Source organism: Coturnix japonica, chromosome 5 (genome assembly GCF_001577835.2).
Source record: "Coturnix japonica isolate 7356 chromosome 5, Coturnix japonica 2.1, whole genome shotgun sequence".
NCBI classification, from domain to species: Eukaryota; Metazoa; Chordata; class Aves; order Galliformes; family Phasianidae; genus Coturnix; species Coturnix japonica.
This window is the reverse complement of record NC_029520.1, coordinates 40116386-40135229: the sequence shown is the minus strand read 5'-3', so window position 1 is coordinate 40135229 and position 18844 is coordinate 40116386. Positions and strand designations below refer to the sequence as shown.

At 43.1% G+C, this 18844-nt stretch overlaps 1 protein-coding gene across 2 annotated transcripts; it reads left to right on the top strand.

Moving 5' to 3' along the window:
• Positions 1 to 3443: 3443 nt before the first annotated feature.
• Positions 3444 to 17619, top strand: GPR68 (G protein-coupled receptor 68). Of its 2 annotated transcripts, XM_015865287.2 has the most exons (4): positions 3444 to 3738; positions 4482 to 4621; positions 14403 to 14539; positions 16236 to 17619. In XM_015865287.2, the coding sequence occupies exon 4, from the start codon at positions 16376 to 16378 to the stop codon at positions 17450 to 17452; it is 1077 nt and encodes a 358-aa protein (XP_015720773.1). In that variant the 5' UTR covers positions 3444 to 3738; positions 4482 to 4621; positions 14403 to 14539; positions 16236 to 16375; the 3' UTR covers positions 17453 to 17619. The 2 variants fall into 2 exon arrangements, with proteins under 2 accessions (XP_015720773.1, XP_015720774.1); XM_015865288.2 differs by lacking the exons at positions 3444 to 3738; positions 14403 to 14539 and having other exon boundaries at positions 4311 to 4621.
• Positions 17620 to 18844: the final 1225 nt, after the last annotated feature.

Sequence of the window (18844 nt, the reverse complement as noted above, 5' to 3'; positions counted from 1 at the left end):
CTGCAGAGTGATCAGAACTAGATGATCCTTAAGGTCCGTTCTAACCAAAGCCATTCTATGATTCCATGGTCTATCAGTAAGGATAAATTAGCACTTTCTTGCTGTTCTTTTCTTGCCATTCTTTTTCACCCTTGCCAGGCTTCAGTCACATTCTCAAGCCTTGAAGTCAATATTTATTACTGATCCTACCCCACTTTCTGTTCTCAGTGCTTTCTGATGCTTCCTTAGCTATTTCTCTGTCCAACTGCTGATGCAAACATTCCCTTCTCTCTCCTGCTTCATGCTTTTTGTTTTTTCCCCTCAGCTATTCCTGCAGAGCCATTAATTTCAGGGGCTTTTCTTCCCTCATATCCCTTTATAGGACACAATGCAGTCACAGCCCTCTCATAGTGTCTGTTCCCCACATCCTTCTTTAGCTCACTTTTACTGCTCTTTTTCACCATGTGTTCATGACAAGCGTTAGCCAAGTCTCTGCTACAAAAGATTGTGGGCATTTGTGGTGCACAAGATGCTCATTTGCACGAAGTCTGGAGCCAAGTTCTCAGTTCTTGGTTCTGAATTTCAGAGTTTACTTGTTCGTAGTTACTGAGTTATATTTCGAAGACTTCTTCATCAAGATAAATGTAGAATTCTACAAGCTGTAGCAGGGTTTTTATGTAAGATCTTACAACAGTTTTGAACGAGCAGACATTTTAGGGCTGGCAGATACATTCAATCATTAACATTCTTTGGGAATTTGTTGGCTCTTAAAACTATTAATGAGTTGATAGGTGCATTTTACAAGGACTATATTTTGCATATTGAGGCAGTAACCTCTATTGAGCCTTAGGTACTTTTAACAATACACTTTTCCACATAATTTTCATTGTTTTTAGAATTTTGTTGCTTCTTTTGGCTTCCTGGATTGTTTTCCACATGTAGCTCCCATGAGCGAGGATCCATTTCCTTGTTTACTTAAGCAAACATACCAATGTTAGCAGAATCCCACTCAGGAGATCCTGATCTCCCACCCTGTCCTGTACAAGGAGCTCCGGCAAAGTTGTTACATAACTGGGGGAAAAACATGATAATAGGTACTCATAGGACTTCATTAGGATCAAATTTCACCAACTTAAAGATTTGCAACTAAAATGAAGAGGAATGTTCCTTCCTGTGTTAGGCAGATTTGGCCTGTTGGACTTTAACAGGCAGTATTTATCTCGAAAATGAATGCTAACGAGCTAAAACAGAATGCGAGAAGAAAAGCAAAAATTAAGCCAGTTCAGTGGCTCCAGCCTGGTTGTAGTGTTATCTCTTTCTAGTAATGTTTTGCAGAGAGCAAGAAGCCATTACCTTGGAGTACTGTATACATTCATACTTGAATTGTCTACTGCAGTTACTGAAGACAAGGCTATTTTCCCCTTGGAATATCAGTTCAGGAACACTGCATTGAGGCAATGGCAGATGGAACACCTCATCTTACCAACCTCCTTTCATGTATCTGAATGAAAGTTTGCTCGTACATTCCAGGTGAGGTGAGCTGGTAACTCCAGTGTATCCACAATCACCCATGGGTCCTTCACAAAAGCAGGAGTTGAAAGGTCACCCGTCAACGCCAGTGTGTCTTCAGTGGCATAAGATCTGGGGAAAAACATCAGCCTCCCTACAGAAAGCAAGAACAGATGCTCCAGCTTGGACTCTGGAGCAGCTGTGAGGACTACAAACAATGTCACTGCCTCTGCCTCCTAGGTTTTGGCAAACATTTTTATTCATTCTGATGGCCCTTAATAGAAATTCTTGCATCCTCAGTTCTCTTTTATCGTTTCATTGTTCAGCATTGTGAACCAGAACATGCAGATCTCTGGTTGCCAGTGGGAGATTCGTATCACCTCAGTCTTCAGTCCCTCTTGGAGGTAGAAATGGGGCCTGGATGATGGAGCTGGTTTGTTGTTTGTGAGGTGTATGTCAGGCTATGGCATTTTCCGCCAGGACATCTTGGAGCTGAGGTCACCATGTTGGCACATTCTTTGGATCAGCTCTAGGATTCTGTTCCACACGTCTTCCCAAAGCAGCTGGAGTGTGTGCCTGAGGGCTGCGTCTGCTCTGCAGGGACTGTCCAAGCAAAAACTGAGACCTGTGGGAGAAATTAAAAATAACATGTTATGAAGCAATGGCTGGGACAAGAAAAGAAAAAAGAGAATGCAGGAGGAGGACAGGGAAAGCAGGATGTGTGGGCTGCAGTTAAATATGGAGCAGTGCTCCCACTTGCACGGGCGGCTGCCATGTCGGGCTTTGTGGTACAGCCACCCCTCAGCAGCTCAGAGACAGGTTTGTGTGGGCTCCAGATAGTACCAGAACAGTAGAGGGAAGAGCAGAGGCAGGTCCTTGTTTCAGCAGCTTTGAGCTGTTCCCATCCAGCCATTGGTTCCAGGCGCAGAGCCCAGAACCTCCCTTTGCTTCCCCTCCTCAGGGAGCTGTAGGGTGCAGGGAAGCCATCTCTCAGATTGCACAGCTCCAAACCCTCAGCTCTAATAGCTGCTGTATAATTTATAGGGATAAAAGGCTACATAGCAGTCATTTCTCTTCACTTTTAGAGTGTTGTATAGATCCCCAGGTGCTACTGTGTGTGATGAAGCCATGCCCTGCAGCACTTCTGCTACCCTGGAAGCAAGGGAGGAGGAGATGACCGAATTCTTTTACTTCAGCAATCTGTCCTGCAGCACCTGCATGCTAAAGAAAGAAGAATGTAGTGACTGGATGAAAGTAAACCAAACCACGATTTCCCTGGAGTTTGTTTTGCTCTGTAATTTTCTGAAAAGGAGGCTGATGGAAGTGCCTGTTTCTGTTCCCTTTGCAAGGCCTGATTTACCATCTGGGCCTCTGCAGTGTTGCCTTTTCAGGCACATATTGCACCTGATGGCCATGGCTCAGCTTTCAGGGTATTCTGAGTGCTTGCATCCAACATCTAACACACAGCTCAGCGTGTTCACATTTCAGCATGACCTGAGCTGCAGCACAGGTGGTTTACTGCCGGCAGAGACTTTTTCTTTGCTTCCTGAAAGATCCCAATCCGTGTGATTTTCTGAAGGCTGAATGCAAGTCAGGGAGAGCACTGGGCAGTGCTGCTAAGTTTGACACCAAGCCTTCATATCCTTCAGTACTGCACAGGTTCGGCCCCTGGTTGTGTTCCCAGGCCCTGTGCCTCACCCATACAGCCAGGTTTGCTGTCTGCATCTCTCCCTGTCTGTGAGGAGCACAATGAGCCTTGCTGAGGGCAGCTCTGTGCTATATTTGTGGCTTTTCTAGGCCACAATTGAGTATTTCATATTTTTTTGCTCAGAAACTCGGCGAGGTCCTTAACCCTGTAGATGATTTTAGCTCAGTCGGAGGCCCTGGCAGAGGAAGGCTTCTGCCATCTGGTAGCCTTTCATACCTTGCAGAGCCCTGTGCGTGTTTGCAGTGAGAAGTTATTTTTGCTGCTAGTTCTGACGTGAGCCATGGGTACTCCTGGAGCACATCCAAGCTGTGTAAATGTCACTGTATCCTCTCCTTGTTTTTTCCTTTTTTTTTTTTTAAACATTTCATTGCTTATGTTCCTCTGTGCATTCCACCAGCATAGAAATAGAGAACATTTGGAGGACCCAGCCCAAGACTCCGCTTTCCAGATCTGCAGCCCATGGTTCCCTGCAGGAGCCATGTGAGGGGCACCACACTGAGCCACTGATGTCCCTCCAGCAGCACAGCAGTACATGGTGCCAGGTGAGTACTGTGTCAGCTCCCAACCTCAAGTTTTGTTTCCAGTCTTAGTGATGTAATTCATCTCTGTTTCTATAAGAACAGTGCATTTCAAGTTGAATGATGAACAGGTTAATATATGTTCTGTGGTGCAGCTTTCTCTGCTTCAGGAATAAGAGCAGTAGTGTGAGTTAGCAGCAGGTTGGCTCCTGGATGTGCAGTGATATTCTTGAATGCCCTTGGACATCCCTTTAGTTTGTTTATGTCTCAGCCCTCCTCATGTTGTGAGGGAGGAAGGAGAAGCACCTTCCAGCCCCTGCTTTTGCACATTCAAAGCAGCAGCTCCTCACGCACAGATCAGCTCTGAGTTCAGACATCATAAAGGGCTGGAGAGATCGAGGAACTTAACATAAATAACACCAATAACGACACTAAGGCTCTGTGTGCTTTGTAATGCTCTGTGTACTCTGCAATAGTAAACAGTCTGCACAAGGCAACATCTGCGTGTGTGTTCGGCAGCCTCTGGGCTTTGAACCAGCTGCTGCAATGGTAGTGCTGTGCCTGTGACAGTAGGTAGGGGTGTGAGCACTGCTCGGCATGTGTTGTCATCTCTGTACTTAGCGTCTGCCTTTGGCACTGTCATCTCTTTTATTTATGAATGAGTGGGTGAGGGAGGAGAAGGCTGGGCTGGGCTGACTCGATTCCTTCACAGTTGTACCATAAAGAGCAGAGGAGATGAAGCATAATCTCCTCCTCCCTCCCAACAGTGTTTCACCGACAAGCCGTGCTCCCAGCTGGGAGGAGGACAGCCTCCAGCAGCCTGAGCAGAAGCTATGAGAAAGGAGAAAGGAACGTTTGCGCTCTTCATACTGCAGAAAAAGCATCTTAACCTGAACTCTGCTCACAGGTGAGTTTCATTTTTCACCTATTCTTAAAAGCAAATTGATTTTCCATCGTTGGTTATACTAGCTTGTGACTCCTAAAATGGTGGCAGAACAAGTTTTGGGTTAGGCTGTTAGAAGTGAAGCAAAGTAAAACAATGAGGCAGTCCCAAGCACTCAACCAAAATGCCATGGCTGAAAATTCATGACTTGAAACTAAATTTCCAGGGCAGGTTCCCACTGATAGAAAATCTGGAATAGAAGCTGTTCTAGAGAAGCCTTTTAGACTTTCAAATAGGTGCAAGGAGAGCTTGTATTGATGAAAAGGAGTTGTTAAGATAAACCAAGAATCTGTCTCTCCTGTTTGCAGGGGAATAGGGAGTAGATAAAATCTGCTGGTCATTTTCAAAGCAGTTACTAAGTGTGTGTCAGTTGTCTAGATACAAAGAAGCGAGTGCTTTAAGTGCGTAATTAGGAATTTAAGTAATTTACTTCCCCTGAGGATACAACCCAGAAGTTGTGTCTAGCTGCAGGAAACTGCTAAACCACATACCTTGGTGTGTAGGTGTTCTGTGTACAGCTGGGTACGTTCCTATCTCAAAAGTCCTCCACTGACGTACTTAACAAACAGTAAGCCACTTTTTCCTGCTTGATGTTCAGAGCCCAGCTTGGGAAACTTGGAATGTGAAGGTTTAGAGAGATGAAATCAATTCTATCAGAAAATAGACTGCTAGGTTTTTGTTTTTAAATAGTACTAAAGATGTTTGTTATCGTAGGTTGCCTCTGATAGCTGTCTATTTGTGAGATGAGGAAAAATGGCTACACAAGGGCTCATAAGACGTGACACGGCCAGTGTGAGCACTACAGGACATTCTGAGCAGTCGGTTAATCAGCCCCCAGTGTGACTTTTTCCACGCTGACATCCTGTATTCACACTGACTCCAGCAGAGTATGACATTTGACCACTTCTTCTTTTACATTTGGTAGTCAAGAAGCCACTAAGCAGCCAGTCAGTCCTCTGCACTGTAGCACACTCCTGTCTTCCTTTTCTGAGAAGACAACAAATGTACTGTCCTCAGCCCTACCCTTCTCACCTCCCCATGTTGTCGCCAGTATTCTGCTGTTTCCCACACCATGCTGCTTCTGTAAGCTCTGTTAAATGAAGGAAAAGGCAAAGGTAGCTCTTTCCAGATCTTGTTTGGTGTATGAAGCTGTCATTTAGACAATAAAACAGAAGGCAAATCCCCAGAGTTTTAGGAGCCTTAGGGTAGCACACCGTGAAAAAGTGTTGGCTTTATCAAATCAGACCAATGTTTTGTTCTGTGATAGTGGGCACTGCTGGGAGGTGATGATGTCTGCATCGCAGCATTGAAATTTGAATATCATAGTTTTAAATGAAGAAAGCTGTGGTGATTCCAGTATCTCAGTCAAAAGAACTCATCTCATTTGGCATTTGCAGTACAGCTTATTTAATTCACTTTGTGTCTGGCAGAGAAAAAAATGACTTTATTCCTTCTGGGACCTGGGGGCTCTAAGGAGTCCCAGACAGTGAAGGGAAATAGGGGGAAATCAGAGACCAGTGGGATATATGCATCCCAGCTGAGCCAGCTATAGGGAGCTGTCATCACAGCAGCTGCCATCCCATCCTGTGAGCCTGCAACACGGCCCCTGCCAGAGGCCAAGGAGGCTGTGAGCTTCGTAGCAGTGCTGGAGCAGAGTCACATGGGATGAAGTGTGCACAGGTGTAAGCAGCCGTGTCAGTTTTGCTCTCCTAAGCAGCACTGTTGGTGCTGTCACTCAGTTAACCAGGTGATCCTGCTTCCTGGACATCTATATGAACAGCTTGTGGAGAAGAAAAGATTTTCCTTGCCACCGCTACCAGATCTAACCCCAAGATATGTTTGCATTTTGCTGGGGCTCTATTGCTGCTTACTGCTCTTGTATCAGTGCAGTGACTGGTCTGTTACTTGGGACTCAGAGGGCATTCATACAACTTTGATAATTAATTTTAAATGAAGAACTGTGGAAATAGAAGTGCAGATGTGCCGCCTTGTGAGGCTGATTACCTTACAATTAGCAGAATGCTTCCTCTGAGAGATTTGTTTTTCTTGTAAGGACTATTTTGAGTGGCTTGTAGCAGTTGTTATGAATTTCTGTGCCAGCCAAAGCATTTGCAGAGCTGCTGTCCCCAACAGCTGATGGCACTTGGTTTTGAGAAGACACGGAGCAGCTTTAATGTTTAGAAGAAACTGGCCAACGATTTTCAGTAAAGGTTTTAGTAATCGGCAGCAGCTAAGGACAACATTGCAGTTTGTCCTCTGAGGGATGCATCCAGGGGGATCCCTTCATCACTAGGAGCCATGCTCTGTACTCTGTTGGTCCACTGGGCAGCAAAGGCAGGTCTGGTTTGTCACTTCACCGGAAACTTTAGCTGGTGTGTCTGAAAAAAGACCAAATAGGAGGTTCAGAGTGCTCTGCTCATGAAAGATGGAGCAATGGCCTCACCCAAAAGTGTAGAGGATTCTATTCCTCCTTATGGAGCCCTCCTCACAGAAATTGTTTGCATGGTCAGGGTGCTGTAGCACAGAGATTCATCAGCACGGTGCTGGGGAAGGCTTCTTGCACCCTGTGCAAGTCCACATGGGGTGTGGAGGGGCAGTATCAAGGTATGACAGAAAATAGAGGGGGAGGAAGAGTTTATGCACATGACAAAATAGGGATGTTCAGGAGTAATGGAATAGAATAGAAGGCCAGGCTTTGTTTACATCTTAATGAAAGGAAGACACAAGTGCTTAAAATCATGTGAGTACTAAAAAGAGTTTTTTACTTGAAAATTAAGGGAATTGAGGAAATGGAAATTCAGGAAATGAAAACATAAGGAAGCCTGCAGATACAGATGCCAGAGCTTTGTTTAGAATAATACATCCATTGGGGACTGGGGTACTGGAGCGCTGTATCTTCAAGCTAAAAAAAACAACAACAAAAAGAAGTATTCAGTGGTCGTCTGGGGGGTGAGGGCAAGAACAAAGAAGGAAATCTTCTCCAAGGTACCCTGCTTCTACAAAATCATCAGAGTCTGAGAATTAACATTGCAGAACAAATCTTATGTGAAGATATTGACTTGGATCTTCTGGAAACTAGGCTGATCTCCAAGAAGATGTAAAAAAAGGGGGGGGGGAAGCTGAGTTAAAGGCAGTGCAAAAGGCTCGTTAGAAGAGTTAAATCTCTCCAGGCTAGGTGGGGACTATTGGAAGACACACACAGATGTAGGCACGCCACCCTCTTACCCCAACCCCCAAACCAAGATCCAAGCAAGAAATACAGAGCAGTAAAAGGAAATGAGCACAGCTTAGGAGCAGTGCAGGGAAGGGTGGATGGTGTGCTAGGTTACAGCTGGACTGAGAACAGAAACATCCAAAACACAATGGAACCAGTGTAAGCCAGAAACACAAGCACAGTACAAAGGCATAGAGGAATTATTCCAGTTCCTAAATAGCGACAGTGCACGCGATGCGAGGTGCTTGAATTGAATGGGCTCATATCCTGTGACGAATTTTATCCCTGGTTAAAATAAATCCAAACAGAAGAATGAGAATGGAGTTAAAGAAAAATGAGGGAAGGGAGGGGAAAATCTCCAAATGTTGTCCATGGCTTCTCACTTTTCCTTGTCTCAAAACTTTTGCTGTACAAAATGAATCACGTACTGAATCATAAATGCAGAAAATAGAATTTAAAAGAGAGATGACTTTATTGAATGTATCATTATTTGCTGATGTGTGGAACAATGAAAATGTTGAAAGGAGATCTGTTCAATCTCTTTAGACACAGCGGAGCTCCAATTACCTTTCAGTCAGACTTGGCAAGTCGCATTTTTCTCTCAGACAGCCTTTGCTATTTGCCAAATGTTATTAGTCAAACACTGATCATTGCTGGTCCAAGTCACTGCTTGTCAGCAGTGCTGGCAAATCAGTGCTGCTCCTGAGTGAGCAGTGAGGGAGGAGAACAATTGCACAGATGAATGTTTGGTTACTGAAAGTGGGATTCGTTTTACAAATTTCTTTCTGTTAATGAGATCAGTTTGATATTTAGGTTTAATTATACCTTCTTCTGTCTGGAGGCAGTAGCATTATCAAAAAATGTCAGCAGAAAGGAAATTTGGCCTCAAACTTAGTTTTTGAGCAAGTTTTCCCCTGTGGCCAGTAGGTGATGCTGGGGAAGCTCAATAGTGGGACCACTTGCATGTTGCTGGCACCCCCTCCCCCTTTCTTTGATAACACATTGGTACAGAGAGCCTGCTGCTGATACTTTAACCCTGGTGACAGGGAGGCTGTAGCCTTAGCAGGGACAGGGATACAGTCTGGGAAAATGAGTCAGAATAGTTAGGGGATTTTCTCTTAGGCTGTAGAAGGTAAAATGAATCAGAACCCATTTACTTCAGAAGAAAGAAGTTCCTATTTCTCAGTCCCAAGCCTACAATACAGTTGTTCCAGTTCTCATTCCTTACTGGTTCTTCTACATGTTGATCGTGACTTTTGTGTCTCCTAATCCTTAGGACTTACTCAGTGTTGGCTTCTCTTGCCTGATTTAAGGGAGGATCAGCCCACAAACTGAGGGCTATCGGCCACCCTCCTGCTTGCAGTTCCTCATTACCTGTTTGACACCTTCTTGTGCAGTAGAGGCAGGTTGGAGGTTTGGTTTGTGTGCTAAAGAGATGTGCAGGAGAAAGAGGCTGAGCTGCCTGAGGTGTTGGCTGGGGCAAAAGGAAGGTTTGAAGCTGTTCTCTGAGGAACAGAGAGAGAAAATGTTTCTGCAGAAAGTGGTGTGATGAGGAGTTCTCTCCCACTCCCAGCCATGGACTCAAATGAGCCATGCAGGAGCCCCGGGGAGCTGACCTGTGAGCAGGAGCCAGCTCAACTCTGAGATCCCGGTGGCCACGTCACCCACCTGGCTGCTCATTAGCAGCAGGAAGGAGGGGGCAGATGAGGGTCATTTTTAAAAGTTATGAGCCAGCTCCTTGAGGCAACTGTGGCATGACTAATTCCCGTTGTGTGATTCATCGCCCCGTCTTTAGTTGGACTGCTTGACCAAAAATACACACTGTGTGAACTTCTTATTACCATAAATAGGGATTTTCCAAAATGTAGTTTCTTTGCAGCACTTCCCTGTGCTCAGCCAGTTGTTTGGGCCTTACATTTGGTTAAAAAAAAAGTCCCCAAACCTAGAGAGAGAAGATGAACCAGTGTCAGATATGTGACAATCTGTCGTCCCTTCTGCCTTCCTTGCCCCTGTTTGTCCTTTACATGGGCAGGCCTCCAAAGGTGCAAAGAAATGAAATGAAATGTTCATTTCATCTGGGTCTGAGGGTCTGAGATTTCTCCAGACATTTCTTTGCCTTCAAGGGGGCATCAACTGAACCATCTTCAGGATGTTTGCCAGACTTTAACACCTCCACCTTGAAGACCTCTGTCCCATGCACCATCTGTCCCAGTGCTGACCCACTTACCTTTGTCAGTAGAAAGTTTTTAGCAATGTTTAATTGAGTCTCTCATTCAGGCTTCCACAGAAGGCACACTTTCCTCTTTGTGACAGTCTTTAACATGCTGGAAGGTTTTTGCTGTTTGCCATCATTATGGTCTTCTTTAGACTAAACAGTCCTAGACCAGTGACCATTCCCCTGCATTTCCCCTACCACAGCCAGCAGCTCCGTAATGCCTTGCGACGATGCTTAGGATAGAGAGGTAGCACCCACAGCTGCTGACACATCCAGGGTGATTTGCTTTGTTTTCTTGTATTTTTACAAAAATGCTGACTCCAACTCAGTATATGATCACTGCAGTCCCTTCATCATTCCTAGTGTTCTGCTGTAAGATAGCATTTGCCTTCCTAATGACTTCTCATTTCAGATATAATATGTAATATCTCATATACAGCAGTTTGCACATCAATTAAGGGGAATTCTCGGTGTTATAATCAAAAAAACAAAGGTTAGGTTAGGCTGATAACCTGCTCAGGTATTCTGGGATTCTTTTGTTTTCTGACATATTGCCATTTTCCAGGAATGTAAATGTTGTGTTTCAACAAGTCCATCCCTGTGACCTCTCCCAGTGTTGCCTGTGGGCGCTGTGTTGCCATGAATTCCTACTGGTGATACTTTGGCTCCCTCACCACCATTCAGAAGTGCTCAGCCCTGTTCCTTCTAAGTGGCTCCCTGCTTAATTAAAAGTTTGTTTGACTTATGAATTAAGCTGAATGTAGAACACACAGGATTCTTGTCTATAGTGATTCAGCTATTTCTTACAAAGCCTTGTGATCTGTGGGCCAGAGCACTGGCGAGATTATACTACATCGCCATGCCACTGCTATTGGGAAGTGAGTTCAAAACTAAATTTTGAGGTCATTGAAGTAATTTAATTAATTCGTTTTCTAATATACAGGGACTATCTCCATTGGCTTCTAGCTGCCTTGCATCAGTCCACCCATACTGCTTACACTAGGCTGCGCATGTCACATTTTTCAGCTGTTTCATAGAATATTCAATGACACACCTGATGTTCTGTAAGGCAGCAAACGAAGCAATTAGAATGTTCTCCAGGAGGAGACTGTGTGAGGTGGCAACGTTAGAGATAGAGGAGGATGTGACTAACTACCAGAGAAACAAGGAATAAACATTTTCTGATGTGTTGCAATGTTTGAGCGTCCCCACTTCATACTGTAGTTTGACATTTTTGTAATGGAATATTGTGTATAAAAAAATGTCATACACTTTTGATGTCCAATCTAGTGCTCTCATCAAGCATTGAGTTCACTGTAAGAAAAAGGAAAGATTTACAAATCAAGGATTTTGACATGAAGCTGCCACTCAAATCTGCACTGTCAGTTCCTACTGACATTTACAGGCATGAAGCCCTGAACTGCATCACCACTGTGGTTCAGATCCAGAGTTTTGGAAATGAAATGCAACTACCTTACTTCAGACCTTGGAGAAGTTTGCTGGCAAACAGAAATTAAGAAGTTGAGACGTATTCCCAAGATATCAAAGTTTGAGCAAGTTGAGTGATTTACCCAATGTGTGAATAATTGCATGTCTATGTTAGGAAGAACTGGACACTGGTGACTAATTGGTCTTTTGTTTATGTGGGTTCTGAAAAAATGTTGCTGGCTTCCTTTTTTGACAATAGCTTTATAAATGAAGTCATACAATAACAACAAAAGTGAAGTGATTTGTAATTATTAGAATACTGCTCTGGTTTCCTCCCACTGAAACAAATGCTCAGAGGAATAGTTATTGTTGTATGAAGACATTCCTGTTGGAAGAGTCCCTTCACACGCTAACAAGTACAAATGAGTTGTGCGGAGTCCTAAGTGAAGTTTAGGAAGGAATTCAATGTAAGGAGAAATTGTGGGAAATTTATGTGAGACCATTTCATGGGTTTTTCCTTTTGTTTTTTTCATGGAAGAAAGCATTTGAATATTCCAGTTTGAATTGGATTTTCTATCCAATAAGGAACAGAAACATCCTTTATTGCCTTTCATGGCTCTTTCCACTTGTGACCCTTTTACACAAATCCTCTGGTTTAATCCAAGCATTTCTGTGCCACTTCCTTAGTCATCCTTAGTCATGCCCCCAATTTCCACTTTGTTCTACAGTTTTAGGGGCATTTTCACTAAGTGTGCTAGCTATCTCAAGTACTGAGATACAACAGTAGACTTCAGAAAGAAAGGAGATACAAAGGAATGGTTGGTCCTTCTTTCCCCTCTCTCTACCAGATCATCACCCCATTGTGAGCTCTTCCTTGATGTGGAGGAAGTGGGAAGAGGCAGAAAACTTCTTTTAAAATAGCCCTAAAAGCACGGCTATGTTCTGTTTATTACAAAATTACAAAACCATGACAGGAAGTAATGTTTAGTACGCTTTGCAATTTTCCTGCTCTCAGACCCTACAGCAGCTTTGTTACTACAGCTCTTACACCCATTCCACCTCATGCCACAAACCTTCATGCGTGGGCCAGCCAAACTCTGCCCATTTGATGTGGGAGTCTAAAGGCCAGTGTTTATCCAGGTAATGATCTGAACCAAATCTCAGATTCTGGTTCTGAAATGTGCAGCATGGTCCAAGTACTGCTATGAAGGCCAGGTGATTCAGGTCTGTTAGTGATGTGTGACAGGTGGAGGGACAGCAAGAGATCTACTGTGACATGAAGGTACACAACCGTATTATCCTCCCCATTCATGGGAACAAGGTGGGCATAGGAAAGAGATAAGTCTTCCTAGGAAATGTCTGCAGACTTGTGATACTGAAGGTGTTACATGAACTAAGCTCTTAAAAAGAAAACCACACAGCTGCACTATTTCCATATTAAAGCTGTCTAAATGGAATGCCTGCATGTTCTCAGCCATAGCTGCTCTCAGCTTAATGATTATCTGCAGCCCAGATGTTTTTCTTAGTGCAACTTCTTTATTTTTCTCATCCTACTACCCAAGCTAGCTTAATAAGCAATGCAGGAGCTATTTGTCTCCTCTTTGTCACCCAGCATCACCTTTCCTAGAGCTTCCCATTGCTTAGGTACTGTGTATTATATTCTTAGTAACAGGGTGATCTTAAAGATCACTCTTCTGAACCACCTGATGAGTGTCACAATCACTGTGTTTTGGTACCAGTCCTGAGAAAGCTTGCAGTTCCATTCCCTGGCCAGTGCAGAGCTGTGTTAGCATACTTGGACTGAGGGGAAAAAAAGGGGAAAGGCAAACTGTATTTCCCATCTGGTCACTGGTCAGAAGGCACAGCGGTGTCCCAGAGCCTGCACGCTGTGGAGGCTGAAACAAGGGAGGAATTTTCCAGGCTCGCTTCTTCCACGGAGCAGCATAAAACAGCTATTGTGCAAACAAGAATCTGGACTTCTGTTTATGTAACAGGCGGCTTTCTCTTCCTGGCTCTGCAACAGCACACTGCAGTGCTTCTTCTAGGAGCAGGAAACATCGCTGTAATCAAAAGTGTGTATTATATTAGGACAATATCGTATCAATGAGACTTTTTCTGTGTTTTTCACGTTCTGTATGGTGGCAAGACATTTAAGCTGAACAGATATGAATTTTACAGTCATATTCTTTGTGACATAAACCTAATTTAATAAAAACATTTTGAGTTCTTACAGAAAAAGAAGCATTTTCAAAGCAAAACAAAACAAACAACAGTGCAACTGTGGAGCACATCTGCTTTATCTCATCCTGTGGCCCATATTGGCCTATGGGGTAATGCAGAACAAAACCTGAGCTCAAGAAATGTGAACTCATAAAGACAGTTTTGCCTTTAGAAGATTATTGTCAGCTTTCAAGTTATTGTAAGTTGGCCTTATCAGCAGGAGGTGGGCACTGACTGGATGCTTCTAGTTGCTAGATTAGATGAAGGACTTGCAGACGTTTAGGCTCTTTTCACTGTACATTTGCATGCCAGTTGTTCTGTTCAGACAAACTCTTACATATCAAAGTCATCAGATTATCATACAGAAATTCTAACAAATACAGTCTCAAATACAACTGCACTTGTCCTGAGCCCTGGATTGGAAAAGGAAAGGGGGACAGTAAGGCTTTCAAACCTATCTCTGGATCCTTGCATTGTTCTCAGGCATGAAGCCACACCTCCTATAGGTGGAGAAACCACACAGCCCTCATGCAGCCATTGAGACAAGCATAGTGCATGGGATGGTGTCAGTGAGGATGCTCCCTGCGTAACAGTGCTTTAGGAAATCTGCACATTGTTTTCTGCTGCATGTGTGTGATAATGCTCACATTATCATTGTTATTCTGCAGGGAGGGTTATGGCGATCTCTTGGAGCAAACATCAAGCTAAACCAGGACAACCTGTGTCTGGCTCACATTTCTGCTGCTGTGCCTGGTAAAGCTGCAGTAACAGTTGTGTAATCTGTGGAGGAGGGGGTGATTCTGAGGTAGGTGCACCACTGAGGTGGCTGTATAAAGACAAGGGAAGCAGAGCTTGCACTAAGGCAGATAGTGTCCAACAGTGAAGTTAGAAGTTTTAAGGGAGAGGAACTTAACCTGGCCTTCGTGTTGCGGTTGAAGCTACCTGAGACTCCAGGAATCCATCCACCTAAACCATATTCTGATATGGTGATATTCTTTTTGTTGGCAAGAAAAAGAGGAAAGAGAAAAGAACAAAGGAGAGTTATAATGATTAAGTATACACTTCTTTCCTTAAGTTTGCCGTGACTTCCAGGGGGCTGTAGTACGCTGACTGAGGCTGAACACTGTCCATCTTTGCAGGTTTGGTCAGTCCTTAAAGCCTAAATGAATTGATTTCCTTTCCAATTTCTATGAGTCTGAAGCCCACCATTATTTTAAAAAACAAAACCTGATACACACAGAGAAGCAAAACCAGAACTACAACACTTACAAAAGAATTTATTCTACAGTAACATCCTCAAATGCTGCCGATAACAGTAATTTTACTGTACCATGGCCATGTTTCTATAAGGATTGCCTTGGAAAAAATTGTTAGTTCCCACAGAGGACAGGTGATGATTACAAAAATGATGAGAATTGTGAATGGGAAACAAACAGCAGGGCTTTTCTCTATTCCTGACAGTGCAGTCTGCTTTTGAATCTGTATTAACTGAAGTTCTGCAAAGAGTATGCAAGTTGCTAACCTCACCCAGGTGTACACTACAACTGTGTATTTTCTGGCAGTGGTTAAAAGAAAGAATCCTACTGGTCTGCATCATCACACAAAACATGCACCCCCCTAAACATGGGGCACAGTCTTGTGCCAAAGTGATGGAACATATCATGTGAGGTGATAGAGGGATTTGGTCTGGGGTTTAATCACAGCTGACAGGCTGAAGGCTGAACGCTAATCCTGACCAAACCGAGTGCTAACCTCTTGTCAGCAGTTGTGTTATAAAGATGCCTTAGGCAGAAATACTATAGTATGGAAAGGGTCTGCACAGGTATGTGTGCGGACCACAAAAGATTCTTCAGGTGAAAATAATTGTGTTTGTTTTCAGCACTGATGAAATGAATGTATCACACATACCAATAATAATGATTGGCTTTCAGAGCCTATGGCAAATAAGAAGTCTATAATGGCATATTCTGTATACATGGATACATTAAGGCAGATTTTTATGGTGTCTTTCCTACAGACAGCTTGCTGTTTACACTTAAATGTAAATGCAGCTGCTAAAAATTCCACTTTCATCATCCTGATGGGCTGAGCTACATTTACCACGATATTTTGTACCCGAAGAGAAAGTCCAGAGATGGAAAGTAAGAAAGCAGCGGTTTTGTTGCACCCTGCATCCTCTGAGGCAGTCTGAGTGAGCTGCAGCTCTGCCACAGCATTTTGATCCCATCAGATTACTGCTTTTGTGTTTCATCTGCAAAACAGAGATGACATTTCTTCACTGTTCAGATACTCGTAAAGCTAAGGTGACAAATGTTTGTAAATCGCTTTGGAATTCTTTGAGAGAACCCACTCGTAGGGCTCACTGATACACATCGCCATTTCCCAGACAGGCTTTATCTTCTGGTAAGCACTGTAAGAAAATTTAGAAAAGGCATCAGGCTGAAAACTGATGGTTTGGTAATTATATTCGTCCTCAAGGTTTTCATATGTTTTACCACCAGGTTATTAACATCCTGCGGCAAGGCATCTCTTCAGCCTGAGGTTTTTGTGGATGAAAAGTGATACGTGAAACTGGATGAAATTAAGTTCTACATCCGTTCATTTGGGACACTGATTAGTGGCATATGTGAAGAGGCAGAAGATGCTGAATTTCACAGAGAATGCAACCGAAAAGTGCATTATTGATCATAATATTCACCAGACATTGTCCCCTGTAGTGTACATATTTGTATTCATCGTAGGATTCCCAGCTAACTGCCTTTCTCTATACTACGGGTATTTACAGATCAAGGCTAAAAATGAGTTGGGAATCTACCTTTGCAATCTGACCATAGCAGACCTTTTTTACATATTTTCTTTGCCCTTCTGGATCCAGTATGTTTTACAGCATGACAATTGGACCTATGATGAACTGCTGTGCAAAATCTGTGGCATCCTCTTGTATGAGAATATCTATATCAGTGTGGGCTTCCTCTGCTGCATCTCCATTGACCGCTATCTGGCAGTAGTGCACCCTTTTCGGTTTCATCAGTTTCGGACAATGAAGGCTGCTATGATTGTGAGTGCCATTATTTGGACCAAAGAAGTAGTGACGTGCTCATTTGTCTTTGTGCATGGGGAGATCAGTATGGATGCTGAGAGCCACGTGGTGTGCTTTGAGCATTACCCCATCAAAGAATGGGAGCACAGTATCAATTACTACCGCTTCTCTGCTGGCTTCCTTTTCCCTTTCTTTCTGCTGGCCTTCTCTTACTGTGGCATTTTACGAGTTGTCCACAGGAGTCATGGCACTCAAAAGAAGAAGAAACTCCAAATTAAACGTTTGGTTTCCAGCACTGTCTTCATTTTTTTAGTTTGCTTTGGACCGTACCACATCCTACTTGTAGTTCGCAGTGTGTTTGAGAGCAACTGCTCATTTGCTAGTAAAATATTTAACATTTACCATACTTCTCTCCTGCTGACTACATTTAACTGTGTTGCTGACCCAGTACTATACTGTTTTTCCAGTGAAAGCACTTACTTGAACTTCATCAAGATGCGAGACTCTTGCTTAAGGCATTTAGGATGTCTAAGGACTGAGACAAAGGAATCCTATCAGCTGAATGCTCCAGAAACTCCCAACAGGCCTCAACAAGAGCATCAGCCAAGGTTATTGCAAGAATCACAGGGCGATCCTGGAACAAAGGACTCTTCCTCAGCTAGGACAGGCCATCTATAGCATTCATCAAAAAGGGCACTTATGTAAAATCTTTCTTGTGTAACTGTTTGTATCCACTGGATTTATCTGTGTATTACGACTGTGTTTTACATCCCAAAGTTACTCTCTGAAATAACTCCTCCAGCAAGTTTCAAGGTGAGCAGAACCGTTGCAGGAGCCAACCTGCTGATGAAGTAATGCGGAATGTTCTGGGACAACAGACACAGAAACTCGGCATCAGATGAGAGCTTCAATTTGTGCATTGATTGTCAAATCTCCTCATAAGGTTTCTATTGACTTCCAGAGGTATGGGATCTCTTGGCTTAGATGAGGATAAATAAATCAAGCTGTTGATTTGGAAAAGAACAGGAGGGTCATAATACACGAGGCACTTTCATCTCATGTGTTTACTTCACTGTGTTTAAAGGTGAATTTAGTTGCACCTAAATTCTAGCAAACCTTGCTAAGATTTTGATTGCATCCTTCTAAATTAGTGTGTTTTGTGCAGCACAGACCTTTCAGACAATTAAATAACAACGTGTTTGTCAGTGGAACTCTTAAGTAGATTCTGCTTTAACTCTGTTTTCAACAGTAGATACGACAGCTAAGGTGTGCTCCTTATTGAGTAAATGGAGTATCAGAAATGTGATGTACGAGTGATCTCTGTGGCTTTTTGGGTTAGATAGAAAAAGATACAGGAGTAACTGGAGATAATGGCAGTTACAGATGGGGTTGCTGTGCTTTATATTAGTTGTTTCTAGAATCATCTCCTCTAGTTTTTATTGATTTGTTTGTTTTTTTATTATTCATTATTAAAGAATGAGAGTTTTGTTTCTTCTTTCTGACCTTACCGTGCTTTCTGGTGTCTACAGCTGTTACACCATGAAGCCTTTCACTTCTCCTCTGGTTTCAAGCCTTTCTTTGAATGTTTCTCTGTTTCTGCAGCCTGAAGTTGACAAAATGTAGCTGTATATGTGTATATAGGCATACTTATATTTAATTTCAAGATGTTCTCTGGACAGACCTTCTACATTGGGTTTCTCAGGTATGTCGCTGTACAGAGCTTTGTTATTGGTTTTTAAAAGGTAATATGTTCTAAGAATTTTCTGGAAATCACCCCGAAAGTGCAATATTAAAAGTAATTAGGAGATATGTTTATTAAATAATGGTGTTTTATTATTCTCTTCCTGTATTTGTTCACAGATTGTATTCATGATACTACAGCTCCTCTCCTCCCCACTGTTGCAGAAGGGATTCATGTCCCTACTCCCAGGAGGGGATTAGGTTTGCTTAGATTAACATTTGGTTTGTTTAATTCTTTTACATTTCTTTATACTTAGACCACTCTCCATGCTGGATTAATTACCTTATTACACACACTTTTCTTCTTACTATCAGTGCTGTTTAGCTTTG